Source organism: Nycticebus coucang, chromosome 1 (assembly GCF_027406575.1).
Source record: "Nycticebus coucang isolate mNycCou1 chromosome 1, mNycCou1.pri, whole genome shotgun sequence".
Lineage (NCBI taxonomy): Eukaryota > Metazoa > Chordata > Mammalia > Primates > Lorisidae > Nycticebus > Nycticebus coucang.
The window spans coordinates 40781710-40807454 of record NC_069780.1 but is presented as its reverse complement, the minus strand read 5'-3'; the positions used below and the strand labels follow the sequence as shown (position 1 = coordinate 40807454).

Sequence of the window (25745 nt, the reverse complement as noted above, 5' to 3'; positions counted from 1 at the left end):
TCTGTCCAAATAAAAAATGAAATTAAAACTATTATAACCAGCTTAATTATTTACACTTTTGTAAGAAAGGTATGTATATTAATATGTGTATTTGCGAGGGGAAAAATATATATTTAAAGATACACACCAAAAAATTTGAGAAGATACACGGAGATAGGGCATGCAAACTCATACTTAACAGCTGTGATGTGTCTCGGGTCTTTTTGTTCGGAAAATGGTTCTAAACTGCACTGTACATTTTTTCGGATCAATTAATATTGGGAGAATTGAAATTAAGACTTATAAAACCATTTTCTGTAAGAGATATTGCTAATTGTTTTTATGGCATATATAAAATTGTGACTTTAAGATCTAGTGATACAAAAACAAATAGAAAAAATGGAAAGGTTTAGACTAGCACAGATTTGATTTAGCAAACTGTAAATCTCATGATGTTTTAAAATACTTTACATTTTGATTTTAAAACTAATCTAAGAAAAAGAACTTTTATGAACAGTAGTGCAACCCCCTTGATTCTTAACTTTCAATTCTTTTTTAATGTTGGTTACCACATTTCTCTGCACAGAGTTACTGGAGGGGAACTGTTTGAAGACATAGTGGCAAGAGAGTATTACAGTGAAGCTGATGCCAGGTAAGTGACTTGCTCTTGGAAAGATGCAAGACTCAACATTCAAACATCCTTCACTATGTTTCTTTACGAAGGCGTCATGACACTTTTACGAGAATTCCTTGGACTTCTTCTCACCATGAGTCCCTTTTAATTTTGATTATCTCTTTTCAGTATCTCTAGGCCAAGTCTTAGAGAAAAAAAGTCTATGAATCTGGTCTAAACTTTATTTTTATCAGGTATCTATATTTAGAATACATGTTTTATAAAAAACAATAACAACAAACAAAAACCCCACCTAACTGGAATGATTTCTGCTGAAGAAGTACAGCTTTTAGCGAAGATCAGCGATGGGACATTGAGATCCACTAATTCCAGTAGTAGTTACTAGTCACATGGCTATTTGAATTTCCATCCCAATTAATTAAAATTAAATAAAGTTAAAAATTCAGTTCTCATTGGTCTAGTGACCTTCCACCTGCTTAACAGCCACAAGTGGCTACCAGTTGGATAGATGAGATACAGCGCATTTCATCAGCACAGAAAGCTCCACCCAACTGTGAGTTAGAAAACAGAAACAGACCACAAAAAGCCACAGTGGTTTTTTTTTTTTTTTTTTTTTTTGCAGTTTTTGGCCAGGGCCAGGTTTGAACCCATCACCTCTGGTATATGGGGCCGGCACCCTACTCCTTTGAGCCACAGGCGCTGCCCCACAGTGGTCTTTTTTAAGCATTATTATTACCTGTTACGATCTATTTAACTCTGGAAATTTCAATAAAGCCCTTGGATTTCTTTCTGACTTGGAAAATATTTGTTTAGGTATTTCAGAAGTTCAAGAGCAATTTCCCAATTTTGTTAATGGACAAATTCTTTACGGAAGTTTAAAATAAACCAAGATTGTGTCTAATTTGAAACTTCTTGGAATGAAGTAACATGAATCCCCTTGATTAGATATTACTCAGACTGCATGGTGTTAATTTTCCTCAGCATTCCTTATATATATTCCGTAATTGTCATTTATTTTGGAAAAACTAATCAAGAGCAATTAGCTCATTATTAGCAATGTAAATGAAATGTTATGAAAATTCAGTGCATGACTCTGTTCTCATTCTCTGATGCTTTTGGAGCTTCCTAAAGTTTCCTAATCCCACTGTAGCCTGACTTTCAACAGATACTCAGCTGATAATGGAGGTTCCCTATCCCTCCAAAGTAGCACATGCATACATAGAATCACTTCTGAATTTCTCATTTTTCTTCTTGGTCTAATGGTACTGTTAATGGCACTCTGTGAATCTATCTCTATATAACTACACTCTAATTTTTTAATGGATTTTTTTTTTTTTTTTTTTTTTTTGTACTGCCAAAGTCAAGTAAGAAGTTCTGGGTCACTAATACTGTGATGAGTGATTCATCACTTGTTCAATTTATCCCAAATGTTTATGTTAGGGCCTCAGAGCAGCCCTGGAAAAGGCTATGTGACTATCTTTAAAGACAGAATAATGATTTTAGTTCAAGTGGTAAACCAGTTAGGAAATTTCATTTATTTTCCTTTTCAGTTATGTTTGGCAGGATGTTATGCTTGAAAAATATTGGTTGAAATTAAAATAAAAACTGTTTTCACTGTTAAAGAGCCTTACAGATAATGACACGGACCCTTTGGGTTGGTTCATTTCATATGCATGCTTATATTAAGTTTGAGAATTAGGATAAGTCCCACACAAAATCAAAAGAAACATGCTCTTCCTAAATACAAGCATAAAGAGGATATTTACCCCCTCCCAAGCCCCCCCACCCACACACAAACAAATTGTAAAAGTCTGTTTCCTTACTGGTCAAGAATTTAAGAATTGAATCTATCCTCACTAGTGAAAAATGGCAAAGCTGATTTAATATGAATCATTGGTTACTTCTTTATTTGCTGTTATTCCCAAGACCCAATAATGTTTGTGGTTTGAGAGGGGAAAGAAATATTCCCAAAAAGTAACATGAAGTGAACATTATGGTAAAGCTAAAAAGAGTCCTGTGGTTTAAAAATCAACCAATGCCCACGTAAGCTAAGTAGTCAATAACAACCAGTGTGAGGCTCTTTTCGTGGCACTGTTAATAGGGTTAGAGCCAGCAAGGCAGTCTTGATCAATTTTGGGACATTTACATTACAAGCAATTAGATTTTTTTTAATTCAGGAATTAACTTTAGAGTAATATTGTTTTGTATGTTAAATGCCTGGAAATGTCTATATTAAAATGTTTCTTCATCTTTGATCGAATAAAAGTAGTTCTGTACATACTTACATTTGAATTGCACAGTGAACTCATACAAAATTCATCAATGTAGTGTCTCCTACACTGTTGTATGTCGGACGACAGCTCAGGGGCCTTCATAGGTGCCGATTAAGGATTTCTCCTTTCTCATTTAGTTAGTGGTCTATCTGACATCAGTGAGCCTTTAGTAAGGACAGCATAAAATCTTCTTTGACACAGTAATGAGCACGCGTTTTCCTTCATGGAAGTGTATGGACAGGGATTTAAAATTACCTGTGCTCCAGGAGATTTTAAGATTTGATTTATTTTTTGTAAGCTTCCTAGCCCTTCCCCAGAATATTTTTACACTACAAAGGGATTTATGTATGGATTTACTTTCAATTCTCCCTCTAACAGGGAGACTTGTATTAGTTTTCCTATTATATATTTTGCAGAAAGCAACACTCAAAGTCAAAATGGTAAATGTGTCCCTTTGTTTTGTTTTGTTTTGTTTTGTTTTTGATCCTCGTTTCACCTGCCACTTCATCTGTGTTTACCCTCTTGTTTCAACACCTATGTTTAATTGTGACCTCAGATGTTAAACAGTTTAGATGTGTATAAGAAATATCTGGATATTTTAATCTCTGAAAAACTTTCCCAGAAACTTATGGGAATGATTTATAAATTTTTCTTTCTAAATATGAACATTTCAACTTCTTTATCCAAATGACTTGATTTATAGACTTAACAATGAAGAAAACACAGCTCAAATTGTTTTGTCTGAACGTGTCACAAATTCTATGTTGGACGTCATTTTTGTTAGAACAAGAATTGGCTTTATTCAGCATTATTTAATTCCAGTGTAAAGCTAAAACAGTTGTGAAGGATATAATTTTTGTTTGTTTGTTTGTTTCCTTTGAATTTTCATTTTATTTCATATTCAATGTGATTATGTGCCTTTAAAATGTTTTCCCTTCCATTCTGCCCTTGTATCTTTGCAGTCATTGTATACAGCAGATTCTAGAAAGTGTAAATCATTGTCACCTAAATGGCATAGTTCACAGGGACCTGAAGGTCAGTATATGGAGTCCATAAATCTGAATCAAAGGCGTTTTATTTTATTTTTTCTGGGGAAAGGGCAGAGGGTGGGTATTTAAAATGGTTCCCTTGCCGTTCCCAACTTTTTCCTAAAACGAATAAATGACAATGCATGGTGCCTCTTTCAGTTTGCTCATCTACAGGCTAAATATATATCACAGCAAAAAGAAAAAACAATATTAAGAACACAAGCTGTTAAGTTTTCACGTAGTAAATGACCAGAGGTGTTTTGGGGGCGGGCTTTCTTGAATTGTCCAGCATTTGCCTGGTGATGAACTTGGCCTGTGATGTATGTGCGCCTGTAGATTTAAACACCACTTCTGTTCTGAGACCATGGGTTGCGTAGCAGAACAACTGGTTACACATTGCTCCATTTGAGTCTGATGAACCCTTAGGCAAGAGATAATAATTGCCAGCTAAATTAAAGTACAAGAAGTTAATGATTTATCAAAACTTCATTATGTATCCTAATTTAACCTGAACGGTGCCTTGCTTGCTAATGTGACAGCCTTCAGAATGATGCTGGAAAAATGGGTGAGAATACGGAAACGGTTTTTGTGCTGGGGGTGGAAGTGGGGCACAACAGCTATTATAAAGATTGTATCTGTGTTCTAATTCATTTCCTGGAAGAATTTATAACCAGGAAATGAGCTTCTGAATGAAATGAAATCATTTTTCAAGATGGATTTTTCTAGGACAAGTGGATCCACATTCCGGTTCATATCTGGCAAGATCCTTACTGCTCTGAGGTAGTAGTCACTCTACTTGAGCAATATGTTTACATTACTGAAGGTGGTACAATACAACCCCAGTTGTCTGCTAGCTCTGCACTTGAACCCAGTCTCTCTGAGGGTATACAGACAGTGAGTGTAAGCTTGGAACTAACACACGCCCCCTGGTGTTTGCATGCAGTCATTGCATTCAGCAGATCCTGGAGGCTGTGCTACACTGCCATCAGATGGGCGTAGTCCATCGGGACCTGAAGGTGAGTAATGCCCTTGGAGAAGACAAACCACCACACAGTTCCTAATGACTGTTCAGCTGCAATTATGCCCATAAAGGCAAAAATATAAGTAATAAAGTTTTGTGGACTGAGTCCAACACATAACTCAGGCACTCACCACGATCTCTTATTTCATCTCTTCTCTAATACACACTGGAGACATATAAATCTCTATATATTCGGAGAGAAATAACTTCCTAATGTTTACAATAAATTAGTTGTTTTATTTTCTTCCTCCAAAGAATGAATGTAGCATTTAATGTGACTTTCAGCAGGGCTGTTCATCCCTTATTCATTGTATGGACGTTCATCAAACATATTATGTTATATTCATACTGTATATACTTAATATAATGTAAATACTCATGAAAATTAGGAAGTGATTAGAATTTAAAGTTACTAAGTAGAACTTTAGCCAGAGTTATGGGTAATAAAGAACTCCATTTTGAATTCTTATGTTCTCTTTCCCTTATTATCAGTCCTAGGAATTCTGAGATTTCTTGGTCCTTTATTTATTGACATAGCTAGGAGCCAAGATACTAGTACATTTTCAAAATGCAGGTGAAAATAAAAAGTAAAACCAATTTGGTCACCAAATACTATTTATGTAGAAAATATATTTACATCCTATGTTTGTATTCTTATTCGAATGCCTACTAATACTTTTCAAACTTCACTGACTGAACTTCTGATGCCCTGGAGGACAACAAAATTTTAGATTGTTTAGAAATGGAATAGTTCAACAAGGAAAGTACATTTTAATTAATTTTCTGTCCCCTTCTCCCAGCATTCTAGTTTTACTTGTGGACTTTCAGAGAATCAGGGAAGGGCTAGAAATTTAAATGAAATAAAGCTAATGGATGAGCCCAATAGCAAATGTGAACACTATGTATTTCAACTTTTTGTTTGCAACCTTGGCACTTCCCAAGCAGTAGGATAAGGGTGGCAAATGCCACAAACTGTGTGTGTTCAGTGGGAGGACCTACCAGCGGTCCTCAAACTGCAGCCCACGAGCCACATGAGGTGGTGTGAGTGTATTTGTTCCCATTTTATTTTTTTACTTCAAAATAAGATATGTGCAGTGTGCATAGGAATTTGTTCATAATTTTTTTTTTAACTATAGTCCGGCCCTCCAACGGTCTGAGGGACAGTGAACTGGCCCCCTGTTTAAAAAGTTTGAGGACCCCTCAATGTTTTCTCATGTGCAGAGTTTTCTAGTTATAATAAATTGTATATCTACAGTTTTTCCAGTCATGTCATACGCTAGGAAAGCATATCGCTAAATATTCACAGTTTGCTGGATGAAGATATGATTTATAAGCAAAACATGGTCTTAGTTTTCTGGAATCTTCTTTTTGATTTCAGTGCATTCCCAGAACTTTAAAGATTAAAAGCAAAGGTATGGTTATGGTCATATTCTTTTGAAGAGCCAAAATAGGACTATGTATATCTGCTAGCACTTAGCAAATTTACCCTAATTAGGATAAAGGATAAACAGTATATTTCTTTGAAGATTCATGTCTTTTACATTCATCTCAAAAATTCCTTACTAGCAGCCACGTATAGACAGAGGCTCTTCTTGTTATCTCCCAGAACCCACAGTGCTACTTTTCTTTTAAGTGAACATGTGTGGACGTGTATTATGGTTCGTGCTATTTTATCAAATACTCTATTTTATAAATTCATCACTTGAAACATTTTACTCCATGTTATACACATATAACCATATGTGTACTCTAAAAGCCAGCACGAAAAATGGGAACTCTCCTCTATGAATTTTAAGTTATATTTTGTGGAATGGTAGTACAGGACTTCTGTAAGTGTCCACACTCAGCTGATCCCCTTCAAACACGAACTTTAATCAGAGATGACAGTGGGCCTAGGGGATAGTCTGTGAAGAAAAATATATTTTCTGGCATATGAGCTAAAGTCACCAATTAAGAACTCAAGCAGGTGATTTCCAGGGAGGCTTACTACCAGAAAACATGGCCTGCTGCATGACCCATCAGATTCCTTTCGAGGGAGAAAAAGACGTTTGCTCCATTCTTATTCTGATATTGGGAAAGGACAGAATGAACTTTAAGAGAGGTCGTTGTAATTTCTGTAGTCGTTATTCTAGTTTTTCTCCATTTCTGCCTTGAATAGACTTCAGCTGACTCTGGTCCTCAGTGCTGGCCTCAGTGGCCGTTCCATAAATATACCAAGAAAATATAACACTTGCACAGTAGGGGCAACTCAGACACATCTGGAGAGAGGGTTAAATGCCAGGCTGTGTTTTGTGCCTTTTATACCCTGATGTAGACTCTGGTAAACATGTTGCTTGTAATAATATACTACATGTTTACCAACAGAGTAAAATTTGATCAACTGTTCAAATTTCTTATTACCAAGTTTAAAAAGTTGTTCCCTTATTACTTTAATGCCGTGTATTTTTGTTTCTATATCCTCATTCATATGTTAATTTTTGTATAGTTCAGATGTTTCATGCACATAGTTTAATTTATCTGTATCAGTGAAAGAAAAACATAAGAAATGTCACATTTAGCATCATCAAAGTCACCTATGAGCATATGGGTGCTATATAATTTGTATATAAGCCCCGTCCACCTGGAAACAATAGCTGTTTAACATAGTGTGTTACTCCACGGTACCTACTGTAGGGTCTTGTACCTAGCAAATGCTTACTGCATGTTCCTTCAATTTAGGAATGAATGACATTCAACCAAAATCCCACTTATAATGTGCAAGGAAATATTTAATACAATAGATTATTATAAATGTCAATTAATATTTGAATGACCTAAAGAGGATACACATATATGCAGAATGGGGATCACCATTTGAATATTTGAATAACTTGCCTCTCTTTGGGGCTCATTAGACAGTGGAAATAACCAGATGGAAAATTCTGAGGACTTGAAAGCAAGGCTGAGGCACAGCAGTCAACTTGAGGATGTCCCAGAGAAAAGCAATAGGAGAAGGGTCAGGGTGCTCGGACGTTAGCACAGTCAGAGCTTCGGTCAGCACCAGGTGGTACTCAGAGCATATATGAGAACCACAGCCTGTGTGTAAGATGCAGCCAACACCAGACCAATTGATGTTGATCCAGCAGCATCAGAGAGATCTAGCAGTGGGGGTATAATAATCATACTGTAATTCAGGATAGGCTTGTATGTAATCTTCCAGAGGGTTTGAATCAAGATAGGACCTTAATAATGAAAATGGCAAGAGATTCCATTTATAACGTCTTGACCACATACCCTGCATTGTGTTATTATATCAATCTTCACAACAACTTTATGAGGAAGGTACTGTGATCACCCCTCCGGGAATGGAATTTAGCAACTCCAAGTAAAAGGACTATGCGTATTTAAGGTTACTCAGCTACTAAGATGATTTAGGCCCAGGCAATTTGATTCCAAGTCTGCTTGCTTAATCACTACGACTTCTCAGTTCAATTGTTTGGATGAATTGAAAGACTTTACAGAAACCAAAGAATAGATCAAAACAATGACAAGAAAATTATTTGGGGAGCAGCATTAAGAATTATTTGGGAAAATGGTTCTAAGTATAGTAAATCAAAAGGTTAAAATAGACCTGCCTATTGGATCTTCCAGAGTTATACAAAATCTGTATCATTAGTAATAAAGAAAATAAGATATATTTAAGATATAAGTAGAGTAGGAGGCAACATAATTTGGCAAATAGACTGTCGTGTAAAGTAACACTTTCCAATTTAGAAAACCAGCAAGGTGGTATTGGCCACAGCCTTTGGAAAATGACGCATAGAGACGAATGAAATGCATTTGCCACATTTAATGTAGGCCACATCAAGACAATCAGTTTGAGGTGCTTAAAAATAGATTGTTTATGAGGAACAGAGAGCTGCAACTCAGTGTTGGATATTTGTGAACTGGTGGTTTAAAATTCAGGTATTAGAGGGAAAGAACAACATTCTTCAGACAACTTTTAAGCTACTGCTAAGGCAGTGTTTTAGCTGTGGGCATATATTATGGGACAAAACAAGAGCAGATTTTTTTGTGCTTGCAAACCCTACTGGCCTTTGAATTAAAGATCATTTCAAAATACATATGTGGAAAATGTATCGGTGATGTTCCTTCCAGAAGGAGGAAGCGCACCCAGACACACACTGCATCCAGAAAATAGTAGGTCACCGAGAGGCTGCAGTAACAGTGACGATTTTTAGTGTCACAAGGAATAAAGGAATATCAGGTCAGATGTGTTTTTTTCATTTAAGAACCTGGAGAACACAATTTCCGTGGGTCAGTTGACAGAAGTATAAGGAGACAGTAATATAGCTGTGCTTTTCACGTAACTATTTCACACAAAGTAGTAAGGTTTTGTCAGTTCAAGCATACCAGAAATGTACTAAAATACTTCATGAACAGCAATTTGGAAAGCTGCATACACACAACCCAATCATTTAGCAAGAAATCGACACCCTGTGAATTTCCTTAGCAGGGAATGTCACCTTTCTTATTAGCCTCCCTGCTAAAAAACACTATTGATGGAAAAGTAATGGATGGATGGATGGATGGATGGATATTGGGGGTAGGGGGGAAGAAGATAATAGACAGTTATTTTAATGAAGATAATAATTCTGGAGCTTTGGGGGATTTTAAAGACTATTTTATGGGAATAAAATAAATTTATTACTGGAGTAGAAATAAATCTGTTGTCTGAAGGGAAAAAGTAAGAAACATTCAGTAAATCCTTGTCAAGCCATGAATAGTAGATATATCAAATTGTGAATTTTATGCTTTGAATAATTACAAAATCACAAGTATTTTACATTTCTTAGAACTATATGTAGATAAAAGTTTAAAAAGTTTACACACATACCATTTGTGTGTAATGTGTAGGAATTTTAGAAACAAGAGATTTTAGAAACTACACACGTGATAAATTCACTAATTCATTTAGTCCCTCTGTTGTTTGTTGACGAGGGCCTAGGACACATCAGGCAGTGGAGAGATTGGGGTTCATTAGCGCAGTCTCACTGGAGTTACGCCTGGTTCTTTCCGTCCACATGACAATGTGTGCTGATACTATAGAAGTAAATCAAGAAACAGGACTGGCATACAGAATGACTTTTATGAACTTGCTCATATATGCACGGCAGTAGAAATAGTACTTCCCAATTGCAAACGTATAGCACGTGTTTCAGGTAGAAACTCCTTGTTCATGCATTCTGGCATTCATTTCATACAAAAATAAAAACTGAAATCACTTATAACATGAGAACAAAATGAAATAAGTGAGCTTAACTTAAAAGTCCCCCCAGATGAGTTTATTTCTAGAAACTTTGTTCACACCTTCTTTGGCAAAGGAAAAGTGACTGAAAACTCACTAGAGCAGAGAATGGTTAACTTCCTGTTAAAATATTGAAATTTTCCAATGGAGGAAAGAAGTTTAAAAAATAATAATATCCTCAAAAAATAATATCCAAGGTAATATAAGACTCAGATAATATGTAAAAGTAAAATAAATATTTGATGCTTCTATAATATTTGAAAATAAACAAGAAGTGGAAGACATGATTTCACAAGTATATTCCTAATAGTTGAGTCATTTAGGTCTTTATCACATGTGTGCACAGATAAATCTGTGAGATGACTAAAGCTAAAGATGATCATTGCCTTTGCCGAATCACTTTTTTAATAAAGATCATGATAATTGGAGAAGCAAGACTAAAACTATTCCTTTTTCATAAGTTTTGGAGGTGGGTAGTAAAAGGTTTTGAGTGGCTCAGATTCTTCTAAAAATATCTACTGAATGGACTAGTTTTCGAAAATGAACTTTTTTATGCAATAGGAGACGTTTTCCCCCATCACATCTTTAAAAGGAAGGAATTAGGAAATCTAGCTTTGAGTTCAGGCTTCATCTTTTTCAACCTTCCTGCCTCATTTAGAAACTCAGGGGTTTGAGTTAATTTATGTCCCAAGTCTGTTCCAGTTCTAAAAGTGTCCAATAACTTGCCTGTGTACTTTGAGGTATTTGAACAGTTTCAAGAAAATCGAGAATCATATTGAAAGAAGTTGCCATTGTATCCATATGGAAGTACAGAACAAAACTTGCAAACAGTTGCTGCTCATTACAGCTGATAGGCTATAAATGGTTGTTGACACTGAGACCAGATGTCATGGAAAATCCTGCGTCATTAGGAAACAATGGGGGTAGGGAAGGAACCTATGTGTGAGAATGTCAGTAGACTCTATTTAAAAACCAAGTTAAAAAGTGATTGCTTTGTAAGAGTTTAGAGATAATCTCGAGATGCAAAAACTAACCTAATAGATTGCATTTAAGTTGTCATTATTAATACAGACATTTCTCAAGTCATGGACATTCATTACAACCATTAAATACTCTACACATTGAAATGGCCAATGAAACGGCCACATTAGTTACTAATTTGTATATTGTCACTACAGAGGACCAGGGATCCTGTGATAAAATCCCACCAGATATTATCACTCCATAGATACTGATACAAAATATAATTTAATAGCCTTATTTCATGTCAGAGATGAAGGAACTAATTAATTAGCTCCAAGAATTCTGGGAGTTGTCCAAGTCCACATAGCTAATAGTTAGGGCCAGGCCGTGAACCCACATATTCACCTTCCTCCCAGATTATCATGGTGCCGGTTTCTCTCTCAGGGCTGCGCCCCAGGGTCACAGTAGCCGCATTGGAAGACCCTTGTTTCTGCTCTCACTTTCTAATTCGTCTTAGAAAATTAAAATAGTGGAATGGTGGCAGACGTGTGTGTAGTGGTGACCCTTTCTAAGGAGGTAGTCACAAATTAGGCGAGAGATTCTACTCTTTAGGCTTTGGTGGAAGACTAGACAAATGATCTTCCTTTCTGTAGGTATTCAGAATTTAAACTAACCTTCCTAAGGAAATTTGTAGTAAAATATAAATCTTTAAGTTGGAGGCTCTGTGAGTGGTGGCAGAATCAGGAAAATAAGAATTTCCTGTCCTGATTAAAATGTTGCTTTAGAAAGCTTTGGTGATTAAGCCACCCATGCCCTCATAGAACATGATAATAGGACGATTCAAACCCGTGTATTTTAAAGAGTTACATAGAAATCTAATTTTTGATATTTTTAACGTTTAGTTGGAGCTGCCATTGAAAGCAATCTTATAACAAAGCATTACAAAGCAAATACTCCTTTAATAAAGTCAATAATTATTCTAATTTTTTAGTTTTCATTCTATAATTCTGTGTTTTAGGTTTGCCTGAAAGATACACATAAACATGAAATCATTTCAGTGCTATTAATTTTAAAATCTCTACGATCACTTTGAAATAGCTCTGCCTTTTCCTGCACATAACTGCAGCTGAACAGTCTTCCTGGGTATAAAGTGAAACACTACTCCACGTGGATTCAGTATTTTCCTGGATGACTCACAAGGCCCTACAGTGAGGACTTCTAGGTCATCTCTAGTTATGAATATTTGCCCCAGTCACTTGTAGGTCATGCATGATAAAACTCTAAGGCATTCCATTTCTTCTGAATTGGCAGATACTTGGTGTTTAAGGGCATAAGGCACACAGCATTGCCCAGAGCTTTTTTTTATTTAGTGCTAAGAGTTAAAAACACATTCAATGTTTTAAAAGTTCATTCTCTAATGACATCAGCATTTGCTCTACAAACTTCATTACCACTTGATTTAAAAGACCTAAAATGCCTTTGATTTCTGAAAAGATTGGAACTCTTTTTTTTTTTTTTTCTTTAATGAGTCTGTGGTTGCCAAATTAGGACAGATTTGTGTTAGGAAAAATCTGTGACATTATGTTTAATGCTTTTGAATATGAAGGTTGCAAAGAAATAAAAGCAACTATTGCTTACAGTAGTTGTTTCCAAGTTACTATTCAATAAATTAATAGTTAGAAATTACTTCTTGATCAAACACAAAAATGGATGAATGTGGTAAACCATAATAAATTTTGGTTGTAAAAATAAAATATCAAATGTGAATAATTTGATATGATTAGATACTATAGCAGAGTGAAAGATAACCAGAGTTCCAAATAATTTCAGTTTTACTAAAAGTTATTGCAGCATGGAGATCTTTCATATTTTTGAGACATCATTCCATATTCCAAATTAAATTACGTATTTAGTGTTGAAGTAGTTCAAAAGCCCTATCAGCTCCCCAAAATTACAAAAGTTTTCTCACATTCACTGATTATCATAATAGTGATGAATCTGATGGCAGTGAGCAGCAGTAGCCTGAAGAAGTCTGGTACTCAATTAAAATTAACTTGCCCACACTCTGACTTCTGATAGATTTAACCTAATTTCTTCCAAGCTCTGGTTATGGGTCTTTGCTAATTTGCATGGCTGGCTTAATTAATAGATTAAATACTTGTTTAGGCTGTATTTACACAAGGTCAAAACCACCAAAAGAACTGACTAATCAAGTCAGAAAAAAATAACCAATTTGATTTAAAAAATGAAATGACTCATTTGTCAAACTATAAAAGAAACTGATTTGATTATTAAATTTTTAGACAAATCATTTTGACACTTGTAAAGTCCATTGTTTCCCAACTTTTTCAGTTTGAGACACACCTCTAAATTTGTTGGTTCTTAATTCCAAAGTTGACAGACTTTGAGTCACTCTCCCATTTGTATATGTACCAATCCAGGCAGAGAGCTGTAATTGTGAAGCCTTAGCTGTTTGTATTAATCCGCCTTCTTTTCTTGAATAACTTCTCCCTTAATTTTTTAAAAACCTCCAGAGAGGGTCCAGGGTAATTAAAGACTTTGCCCTGGTACTTCTTTACAAAGTACAGATGTGTCTTGATGCACTGGTTGGGAAACAGTGGTGTAAACACAGCCTTATTCCAAGACTGAGGAATGATAAATACCCAAGAAAATAAAAATGTATCTTTCTCGTGGTATTCTGAGCTGGGAACATAAGTATATCAGTAATGCTTTGAATCATACTTTGAAGAAATGTAAATTATGTTTTAAAAGCTGGCTTGTAAAGAAAAAAGCTAACTATAACATTTGGCAAAATAGTAGTATATACTTTTTCTGCCTTTAAGAATAAACAGATTCTTAAAGACAGCAATTTTAATTCATAATTGAGAGTAAAGTGTCCAAAATTTATACAGAAATTGTTTGGAAACATTGAGAAATCAAAATCACTACATTTGGGTCCAAACTTTTGAAGTTAACTAGGATTCAATTTGCAAGTTTCATTTGCCAAATGTCTGTAAATTGGTCCAACTCTTGTTATCATTTTGCCAAGTTTCCTTCTGCTGACAATGTTTGTTCTCCGTTAGGCTTCTAAGTCAATGTCCGTGGCCAAGTGTGAATCTTAAGCGGTCCTTGGAACATGTGAGCAGGTCCAGACAGGTGCTCTCATTCATGTGCTATCTCCCCAAGTGTATTCTTCCTTCTATTAAGCATCTCTCCAGTACAGTTGTGCATCTGTCTGAAGCCTGCACACATGATCATTTTTAATCATTGTCTAACAATATTTTCCCTGGGATTTAGGATGGCAGTCTCCAGAAGAGACGACAGTGCATGACTTTTTTTTTTTCTCCCTAATCCTATAAAATGTTAGTTTTGAATAGTTACTTAAAATAGGTTCTCACTTCAGTCTCTTTTTTTTTTCTTTCTAAATAAAGCCTGAGAATTTGCTTTTAGCTAGCAAATCCAAGGGAGCAGCTGTGAAATTGGCAGACTTTGGCTTAGCCATAGAAGTTCAAGGAGACCAGCAGGCTTGGTTTGGTGAGTAGGGCTTCTCTCTCTTCTTCATGCTACCCGTAGTCTTCGGTTTCTAACTTCTCCCAATCCCCCTTCTTACCCAAAATAAAATGGAGAAGTTCGTCCTAACAACAATTTGACTAATTTTAAGATGTTGAACATTTCGAAGCACTTGATTTTACTATAATTAAAGGGTATAAATCTAGAAGTAATTAAAACAAAATATGAACTGGAGAGCAAAAAGATATATACTTTTTTCCTTAAAGGATGGGTGAGAAAATGGATCCTAAACTAAGAATTAATTGAATGATTGCAATATTTAAAGAGTGTTTTTTTTTTTTTTTTTGGAGAGAGAAAATCAATTGTTTACATATATCTTTACGTGGTGCCAAAAGCCGATATGTAAATAGTAGGTACAAAATATTTCACATACAATGTTGTGTTTAGTAATTACTGAATTAAAGATTTTAAAAAATATTATAAAGCATATATTTATGTGTGTGTTTCATCTTAATCATTTTTTATTTCTTCAACCTGCCAGTTTCCTTTCTCAAATTTTGATAATTTTGTAATTTCCATATGATAACAGTTTTGTTTGCAATTAAGGAAGAAATTAACTCTAAATAAATTCAAATTATAGCATTTCTAACTGAGCTTATGTATTATTTTAATATTCAGTCTAAATTATTTTATCTGTCTATCCCCTTGTGTATCCTCCATGCTGTTTCCCCATATTTGCCCATTTCTCATGTACAGTTAGAAAATATAACCTCTCTCCAAGCCCATCTAACTTTTCTTCTACTTTCAATGTATTGCAGTTAGATCATTTTAAAAAAGATAATCAGCTGAGTGTGGTGGCTTACACCTGTAATCCCAGCACTTTGGGAGGCTGAGGCAGGAGGATCATGTGAGGCCACGAGTTTAAGACCAACCTAGACAACATAGTGAAACCCCAGGCTCTACAAAAAAATTTTTAAAAATTCACCAGCTATGGTGACATGTGCCTATGGTCCCAACTACTCAGGAGGCTGAAGTGGGAGGATACCTTAAGCCCAAGAATTCAGGATTACGATGAGCTGTGATTATGCCACTACACAAACCCTGTTTCTGAAGAAAAAAGAAAAGGCTCAACAACAAATAGGGGGCTCAAACTAAAAACATGCTTATTTTATATGCAAATGCTCGTCTGTGTGTCTAACATACGCATCTCCTAAGATGTACACGTAGCCCCCAGGAGTCACCGCATAGCTCTGATCTGTGCCGCTACTTAATGGAGGTGGATGGCAGGTAGCCTTCCCGGCAGCCTCGTTTAGGACTTCAGTTTCTGCTGCCTGTTCTGCTTCCGTAGTCCCTGACCGTTACCCTTGTTTGCCATCCCTCCCAAGTTCAATATTACCTTCTACACTGAGTCCTTACCCTTTACCCCAGATGAATTTAGTACCTACAGACTTGTCATTTGGTTTGTCAAATTTTGACATTTGCATAAGATTTTTCCAGTTAACTCCAAACTGAAAAAAGGTAGGACGTAGAGTCATTCCTGCAAATTGGATGTTCACATGAATTTTTGTATCCTGGGAGAGAGTGTAGCTGACAACAGATAAAGAATGTACAGGAGTTGGGGAGTCAACAGGAAAGAGTGGGGCTATCACAGCGATGGGCAGAAGAAATTCCTAGAAACCCATGAATTAAAATAGGAAGTCCTGACCCTCTAGGAGCTGAGGCTTCTGTATCAACAACTATGTACCATTCATGGTGGGAATTTCTTAACATAGGCAAACATGAGGTGGTCTGGAAACACAAGAGGGAAAGTACGAAACTGGCCTTTAGGGAGAGATTCAGTAACTGCTTTAAAGCTTATGTTGTCTAAAGGACGTTTGTCCACTGGCATCCAAAGAGACTAAAGCCGTCCACGACAAAGAGATGTTCATGTGCCAGGGCTCAGAAGGATGAGAGTATTTACTGTATTTTAAGAATGTCAAGAAGTTTGATATAACTGAAGTGTAAAATAGACTGGAATGAATGGTAGTTAATGAGGCAGGAAAGGATTTTATCTTTTTTTTGAAGGGTTTGACTCTATTTATTTATTTGTTTAGAGACTGAGTCTCATCATGTGACCCTCAGTAGAGTGCTAGGGCATCCCAGCTCACGGCAACCTCAAACTCTTGGGCTCAAGCAACTCTCTTGCTTCAGCCTCCCAAGCAGCTGGGACCATACGTGCCTGCCACAACGCCCGGCAATTTTTTGTTGCAGTTGTCATTGTTGGTTAGCTGGCCTGGGCTGGGCTTGAACCTGCCGCCTTTGGTGTATGTGACTGGCGCCGTAACCACTCCGCTACGGGCGCCGAGCCTAAAGGGTTTGACTCTTATCTTAGAGATTTTAAGCAATTAGTGAAACATTTTTCAGTGAGAAGGAACATAACTTGGCTTATGCTCTGTAATAATAATGATGTCAGCAGCAGGGTAGAGAATGGTTTAAGGACACTTAACCCTGAAAGCAAGGACTCAGTTACACTAAAGCGGTCGTTCAGCTTGTGCACAATGACAGCTCCAACTAGGGAGAAGCAAGTAAGTTCCAGATGACACACAAAGCAGACACACAAGCAGAACTCTGAACTCTACAGGAATCTGTTGAGGAGAAATTAAAGTCCCAGACATTGAGTTCAAAGACAGGACTCTATTTCTGTCTAAAGCAGTGCTTCTCAGCCTGTGGGTTGTGATCCACAGAACTGTATTAAAGGCTCATGGCATTAGGAAGGTTGAGAACCACTGGTCTAGAGGAAAGCAGGATCCCACTCCATAAGAGCATTGGGATATGAGGCAGGACACTGAAATAAGGACTAGGCCCAGAGATAAGATTGCCAGAACTGGGTACAGGTGGTGGCTGGTTGTCAGGAATAAGGCAGAAAGCTTTATTATCAGAACTGATGCTGAAAATTAACATCAGTAACATGGCTTGGTGATTACAAGAGTGTTGGAATCAGGCTCCTGAAATCGGTCTAGCTTTTGAGTTCTATGTTTTATTTCCTCTGTGAAGTCACATTTAGTGTTTTTTTTTTTTTTCGGCTGGGGCTAGGTTTGAACCCGCCACCTCCGGCATATGGGACCGGCGCCCTACTCCTTGAGCCACAGGACATCCACCCCACATTTAGTTTTCAGGGCAGAAGTGTGTGCAGTGGAAAGAATTCTGCCTTTTGAATCAGAATACCTGAATTTATACCTGGGCTCTAATTCTTAATAGCTGTGTGACACTGAGCAAGTCACTAACTTTGTGAGGTCCTTATCCTCCTTGTTAAACAGAATAATCAACACTCCCTCACCAGGACCATTATAAGACTCAGTGAAGCAGTCTACAGGAACATGACTGAGCTGTAAAAGATGTCCAGAAAGTTGTCAACACTATTTAGATATGAAACACAACGTCACAGTCCTCTGCATATTCAGTGACAGTGATTTCATGAATTGAGTAAAAGACTGAATATCAGGTTAGTGAAAGCAGCAGCACCCAAACCAAAGTACACAGATTTTCAAATTGTAATTGTTCATCTCTCAAACTGAGCTAGTCCCAGGCAATGCCAGACCAGTGATGGAATCCCCACTTCTTCATCTATGTGGTGGTATCAACAGGTGTTAAGGTACCTGTTAGAGTGATGATGTTTAAAAGCAGGTGCATCTGAAGTTCTAAGGAAAGTTAGCAATTCAGAACATAGAAAAAATTTATTTCTAAACATAAACGAACACACTTGTTTTCCCCTTTTTTCCCTCATGTTCAAGTAAATCCTCATGGTAACCTGAGGGAAAGGAACACATGGTGTCTACATTTATTTTGGGTGTACTGCCAAATATATTTTAGGTTATTAAGAGTAAAGGCATGTTTTACTATGAATGACTTGTTTCACATTTATTCATTACTATCTGTCCTCATAGTCTCCTGCATCTGACTGATTAATTTTATCGTTTAAAAGGTAGCATCAATAGTTAGTGAAGAAAGACTTTGTTATTTTAATGAGAGCAAAACAGAACTCTTTCTTCATTACATATAATGCCAGAGCTTCAAGCTTTTGCATACGTTGGTTTTAATGAAAACATGAATTCTGTTACGCATATGGAAAAATATATAATACATATACAAGACAATATATAATGGAAAGCATTAGGAAACTATCATATTCTTTTAAATTCTCATTTTTTAGTCCAAATATATTTGTTTTTTTTTCCCATTTTTGCTTCTCACTGTCTAGCCCTATTCTCTTCAAATACTAGCAAAATTGCTAGAAGAAACACCCCCTGTCACTATCCTTGATAAGATGGCTAGAAAATTTACCAAAGAAACTGCACTATGCCTGTTTCTCTTGTGGAACTGGATGTGTTTTTTGCAATACATTTCTAGAATTTTATTGCTACTGGATTAAAAGGATAACTGCCAAGATCTTGCTCCATGGAAGAATTACTTTACTTAGTTGCTGTTATGTCTCTTTTAAAACATATTAAGTTTCTTTTAATGGCAATGTGTTGTGATGGATACATTTCCAACAGTAAGTAATTCTGTTTTCTGTTTATCTTTTTTGATATTCCTATTGGTTTTTCAGAGTAGGGAACATATCCCATTCCTAAAGAAGGCAAGCTCTCCCTGGTCTCCCTATATATCATATCATATCTATACATATATATCCATATATCAGGATAATCCTAGACTATTCAAAGCATCATCTCCCACTGAAGAAGGCTTTATTCTTTTTACCCCCAGTATTTCTGTATTGATGAGGTCACATTGTACATTACGTTGCTAATGTCCACGTGTGTAGATGCATGCTTCCATATTCTTGGGGTAAGGATCCCACTGACTGCTCAACTGATGGTTGTAGTTAAATAAGAATAATTGTAATAGTATTCTCTTAGCATTTTAGTCTCCAGAAAAGATTTGTAATAACTTACATTGAAAATAATCTTTCTTACTTACATAGTGACTTGTTTCTCCTTCCTTAGGGGAAATACCATTAACATTTCCTGAACATGGCCATGTATTATTGGTTATATAAGTCATACAGTAAAGTTTCCTACTTTTAGGTAGGAGAGTGCAGATTGTATATGAAAGAGTGGTCAAAATTCAGAGTAAGAAAAGATCACTGAGACTGTAGGTAGCTAAGGAGAGCTCTAAGTTGAAAATAATTTAGAGCCTCCTCTCTCAGGGAGAAAGCAGAAGCAAAAAAATGCGCATTCAAAAACAGAAAAATTAGCATCAAGGGTGAGAGTGAGAAGTCCATTTTCAAGGATTATAGTCAGATCAAGAAGTGCTGGAGAGAGCAAAATCATATTGGAGGAATGAAGGAGAACCAGATGATAAAGGATGTGAAAGTGGTGCTTAGGCTTGTGGGTCTCATCCAGACTCTGGCATCAGTTTCCCACTGGCGTCTCCTTGCCTGAATCTCAACTGGAGAGGAGTTGGAGAGAGTGAGTGGGGACAGGGAGTGCAGGTGTGGCATCCCACCAGCACAGGGAAGCTTTCAAAACCAGCGTGCACATCCCTACCTTGGAATGAACAGGCTCCACATAACTCCTACAAGTCATTTTCAAATTTTAGGAAGTGGAGCCAGAATTATTACTTAGGAATTCTTTTTTTTTTAATTTTTTTTTTTATTAAATCATAGCTATGTACATTAATGCCATCGTGGGGTACAATGTGCTGGTTTTATATACAATTTGAAATATTTTCATCAAACTGGTTAACATAGCTCAGTAATTCTTTTAAAACTACCTATCAAACATTTCTTTCAAAGAAAATTTTAGGTGAAGGTAGTTTAGCTATGGTCCGTGTAAAGCTTAAGCTGTAGCATACAGGTCTTTTCTGGAGTCCTTTATCGTTATCCACGCCCACCTTCTGCAAAACAAAGTCAAGTAAAGGTAACGAAAATTAAAAACAAACAAAAAACAAGACAGAGCCACAAATTCTTAGCTAATGTAATTATGTTTAAAGAATTGCTGCCATATATATGTGCTTTTATTTATACCTCTTTGCTTATTATTTGTACTTAATAAGTATAAATTTGTTGGAAAGACAAGGGGGGGAAGGTTTTCTTGAGCACTTTGCATGCCAGTAAATACCCAATGTATTTTTTCTGTGATTTGTGGTTGGAAGAATTTCTGATTACATATTCTTTTAAAGAAATGTTTTCTATTGGTGTTTGTAAAGAAAGCTTCCAAATGAGATGTAATTATTTTTAATATTTTTAAGTAATTATTTTTATTTAAAACAGTATTGTTTTCAGAAATAGGAATCTGACTATAAATTGATTATTAATGAAGTGCAACTTACCGAATTCCTCACTGATTTATAAAACATGAAACTTTCTTTCACCATCCTGTTTTTTCTGATCCCTCCTTCCCTACGTTGAATGTTTAGTGGCTAGTTTTCAACATTGACTGATCTGAATATTCCTGAGTCCTCTCTTTAGTTGCCAGTTATAAGTACTCACTGATTATTTGTTGGTACACAGTGAGCTCTTTGACATATTTTGGAATTCTTTCTTCTGCTGAGTTTTTCTCCTTATCACGTTTAGTTTTAACTCCTACGTCCTTCGTGACGGTAAGAACTGCCAATTAGAAGAGGTCTAAGTACACACAGTGACTGTGGCGCTCAGGAGATTAACCTCCATCTCTGGAAAAAACAACTATTTGTTCATCTTTGCAGGGCGTGGCAGACTAATGTTGATATTGCTATAAAGAAAATCAATATAAGAAATCTATATAATCTATATTATTTTAGAACTCTGAGAGCCTTGTTTATTTTTACAAATACAACACATTACCAGTTAAAGAAACCTCCCAAAGGCTTTTTCTACGAGTTTCCCATTTCATATTGATTTTGTCAAGTCAGTTCTGACTCATTCACATTTATTTCCCCTAGGTTTTGCCGGCACACCAGGATATCTTTCTCCAGAAGTTTTACGTAAAGATCCTTATGGAAAGCCAGTGGATATGTGGGCATGTGGTAAGGAATTATATTTGTAAACAAATCGTGTAATGTACTGGTTGTCTTAGTGTATTGGGTCTGCTGTCATAGACAGGGTTTAAACAACAAAAATGTGTTTCTCACGGTTCTGGAGGCTGAGAAGTCCAGGACTGAGGTAGGAGCAGGGTCAATGTCTGAAGAGGGACTGCCTGCCTCCGAGTCTGTAAATGGCTGTCTTCACCTTGCCTCCTTGCACGGTGAAGGGAGTGAGAGAGTTCCTCAGGTCTCTTTTGTAAGGGCACTAACCAAATTTTTGAGGACTCCCCCTCACCAAAGGCTCCACCTCTTAACACCATCACACTGGAAGTTAGGGTTTCAACATATACATTTGGAGGGAAGGGGACATTCAGTCTATTGCAACCAGAATTGTCTGAAATTAAAAATACAGATTGAGCATTCCAAATCAGAAACTCTGAAACCCAAGGTGCTCCAAAATCTAAAAACAATTTGAGTGCCAACATGGTGCCACAAATGGAAAATTCCACACTCTGACAGGTGACAGTCAAACGAAGTCAAAACTTTGTTTCATACACAAAATTTTTTTCAGCTCTTTCTCACAGAGTGATTGTGCACAAAATTATTAAAAATATTGTATAAAATTACCTTCATGCAATATATATAAAGTATGTACAAAATATAAATGAATTTCATAATTGGATTTGGGTTCGATCCCTATAACCCCTCATTATATGTATGCAAGTAACTCTGAAATACCTCTGGTCCCAAGCATTTTGGATCAGGTACACACAACCTGCAGTATCTTTTAGAGAAGTTGTTCTCAAGCTTCACCTGACAACAAGATCAAACGGAAAACTAATTAAAAGAGAGATTACTATCTTTGTGATTCAGTAGGTCTGGGGTAGAGCAATTTAAATTTTTCACAAGTTCTTCCTGTGATGCTAATGCTCTTGGTCTTGGGAACACTTTGGGGACAGGGATATAGAGAATCCACTACCGTGATTCTGCATTTATGCTGCTACCTTCATAATGGATCCAATAAATATTATTAATATATTTTCCCAAGATGGTTGGCAGGTATTAGAATAGTAAATCTTAGAAAACAATAAAATTCATTGTCCTTTGGGGCCTAGACTCTGATTTAGGTCTCTATCAACAACAGACTCTATTTAAAAAAAAAAAAAAAAGTAGGCCAGGAGCCGTGGCTCACATCTGTAATCCCAGCACTCTGGTGGGAATCCAAGGTGGGTGAATCTCCTGAGCTCATGGGTTCAAAACTAGCCAGAGCCAGAGCGAGACCTTGTCTCTTATAATAGCCAGGCATTGTGGTGGACACCTGTAGTCCCAGCTACTTGAGAGGCTGAGACAAGAGAATCGCTTGAGCTCAAGAGTTTGAGGTTGCTGTGAGCTGTGACGCAATGGCACTCAACCACAGGGTGACTGAGTTGAGACTCTGTCTCCAAAAACAAAAAAAAAAAAAAGTGGCCTATGCAGGCCCAAAGACACATAATGGGGAGAATTCCCACCACAGTTTTTAAAATAGAATTTCTGTGATCCAACATATACTCCAAAATGGTAAAAGACAAAAAGAATAGTACTCTGGGATGCTGTGAAATATTTTTCTACTGGAGCTGGCAATGTAAATGAATCCTCTTAGTTCCTGACACTGTGTCACTGCTGCTAGTCTATAAATAGATATTCAACCCCCTGAGATTGGCATTAATATGTTTGTTACAGATGGGCACCGCTAACTTTGGTGTTTGTCAGCAAACATGGGAGGAAATAATTGAAAAAAAAAATGCTTTATCTGATTCTGAAAATAACTTTTAGGTTTGGTTTTAGTTAAAAAAAGCAGATAAATTAATTGCCACCACTTCATAGAGATAGACTGTTTCACACTATGTTACTTGTCAACTTTATCTCCTTAGCAATAGCAACGTGGTGTTTGATTTCAACGGACTGAATCTTGGACTTTCGGAATTACCCCAGGCCTAGTTATGAAGGAGGGTGCTGTATGTGTAGTCACAGCTCCTAGATTCAACTCTTTCCTTTGCACGTGCAACCAAAAGTTTGTTTCTTTACCTGTAAAATAGGACTATATTACTCTCCTCAGATGGTAGGCGGGTCAAATGCAATGCACTTTAAATGAAAATATTCTGTAGTCTGTAAAACTGTCACTTCATTCACAGGTAAAGTCTTAAATGTGTTCCAAACTCTGTCTTCCTCCTGCCTGCCAAGAGCATCATCTAAGCATGAATTCTAACATGGCTTTGAATTAGAGCATTGCTGTTCAGATCTAAATGTTAATGCCGGAGAGCTCAAATATTTCCCTGACAGTAAGTCAACGCTCAGCCTTGATCTGTTTCTGCTGATGAACATAAAAAGGAGCTGACTGGCCTGAGAGTTAGACATAGATGGGTTTTGTGGAGGGTAGAATCATAGTTTTTAATAATTTTAAAATATGACAGAGCTGCATTTTTGTGAAGGTAGGGGTGTGTAGCTAGAATGCTGCTCTTGGACCTTGAGCGCTAGAGAGACTGGGAGTGAACACTGGTCAGTGGCCAGGGGAAGGAGGACTCAGTGCTGTGGGTGTTTCATAGTCTTGTCTTTGTCTACGTGGTCAGAAGGTTGTCTCCAGTCTCTTCTGCCCTTTTTCTTTCTCTGTCCTTGTTTGCCTAGTTTTCTTCTTACTTTCTACTGTTTTTTTTTTTTTTTATTTCTCCCTCCCATCTACTTCATAGGTGTGAGGCAGTATGTGTATAGTAGTTAAGAGAATGCTCTTTAAGACACTTACCTTAGGACAATGCACCAATTAGTCACTGTATCTCAGCTTCCTCTTTTTTTTTTTTTTGTTGTTGTTGTTGTTGAGACAGGGTCCCACCTTACTGCCCCTGAGCAGAGTGCAGTGGGCGTGGTAGCTCACCACAACCTCAGACTCGGGCTGCGGGCACCCCGCTGCCTCAGCCTCCGGCAGCGGCTGGGATTACAGGCGCTTGCGGCGCCCGGCTGGGTTTTTCCATTTTTTTTCATGAGTCGGGGTCTCACTGTCGCTCAGGCGAGTCTCCAACTCCTGAGCTCAAGCGATTCTCCCTCCTCAGCCTCCCACAGTGCTGGGATTACAGGCGTGAGCCATCGCGCCCGGCTCAGCTTCCTCTTACAAATGGAGATAGTAACAGGCTTTGCCTCTTAAGACTGCAAAGAAGAGCTTTTAAATCTGACACGTTACTTATCATTGTGAAAGTCTCTCTTCATAAATGAAGTTTCTACATAACTGATATGAAGCATGATTGCAAGAGGGACTTTATCTAACAATTAGATGTTTGTACCCTCAATGAATCCCTAACAATAAAAAATTTAAAAAAAAAAATTTTTACACATCAAACAAAAATAGTAAAAAAAAAAAAAAAAGAATACATAGTCTGAAAACACAAACTTTAATATGTAACTCAGCATTATTGGTATAGCCCTTAGCTGAATACTCTTATCAGATTACTGGAATCCAAATTCTTTCTCTGTCTCTACTTTCATTGTTCACTTTGAAATAATTTTCCTCTATTCCTTGGAATTATTGTGGACAAATTTCACAGCTTCTGAATCATATTTTACTCATTCAAAGAATTAAAATAAATTACTCATTTGTCTTTAAGTTAAAAACATTTTTTTCAAGTTTCAAATGTCTCACCATAAAAAATGGTAAGGGAGTAAAGTGATAGGTTTGTTGATTAGCTCTGATTAATCATGCTACCTCATATATCAAAACACCACATTGTACCCCGTTATGGTTTGTCAATCAAAAATTATATTACTAATAATTAAAAAAATAATTTTAGAAACGTTTTTCATAATATGTAAATTTTATCAGTGTTCAAGAATATCAGATCCATTAAAAAGAAACCCCAAAGACTAACAGTTTATATTAGTAATTCTTCTCTGGCTATGCAGGAAATCAACCATGAAACATACACAGATATACCTCAGAAATACTGCGGTTTCAGTCACAGACCACAGCAATGAAGTGAATGTTGAAATGAAGGGAGTCACACAGATTTCTTGTGTTCCCAGTGTCTATAAAAGTTAATTTACACTA

General features: G+C 36.7%; 1 protein-coding gene across 14 annotated transcripts in view; it reads left to right on the top strand.

The window, feature by feature from the left end:
* Positions 1-25745, top strand: part of CAMK2D (calcium/calmodulin dependent protein kinase II delta) — a 309028-nt gene that overhangs the window by 220741 nt on the left and 62542 nt on the right. For 9 of the 14 annotated variants that reach the window (XM_053570732.1, XM_053570532.1, XM_053570369.1 and 6 more), the window contains exons 5-8: positions 566-631; positions 3849-3921; positions 14617-14719; positions 21596-21679. In XM_053570732.1, the coding sequence (XP_053426707.1) occupies positions 566-631; positions 3849-3921; positions 14617-14719; positions 21596-21679 (326 nt within the window). Of the gene's footprint in view, positions 1-565; positions 632-3848; positions 3922-4842; positions 4931-14616; positions 14720-21595; positions 21680-25745 lie in introns of those variants that run through there. The other 5 variants (XM_053571046.1, XM_053571052.1, XM_053571060.1 and 2 more) reach the window with 3 other exon arrangements.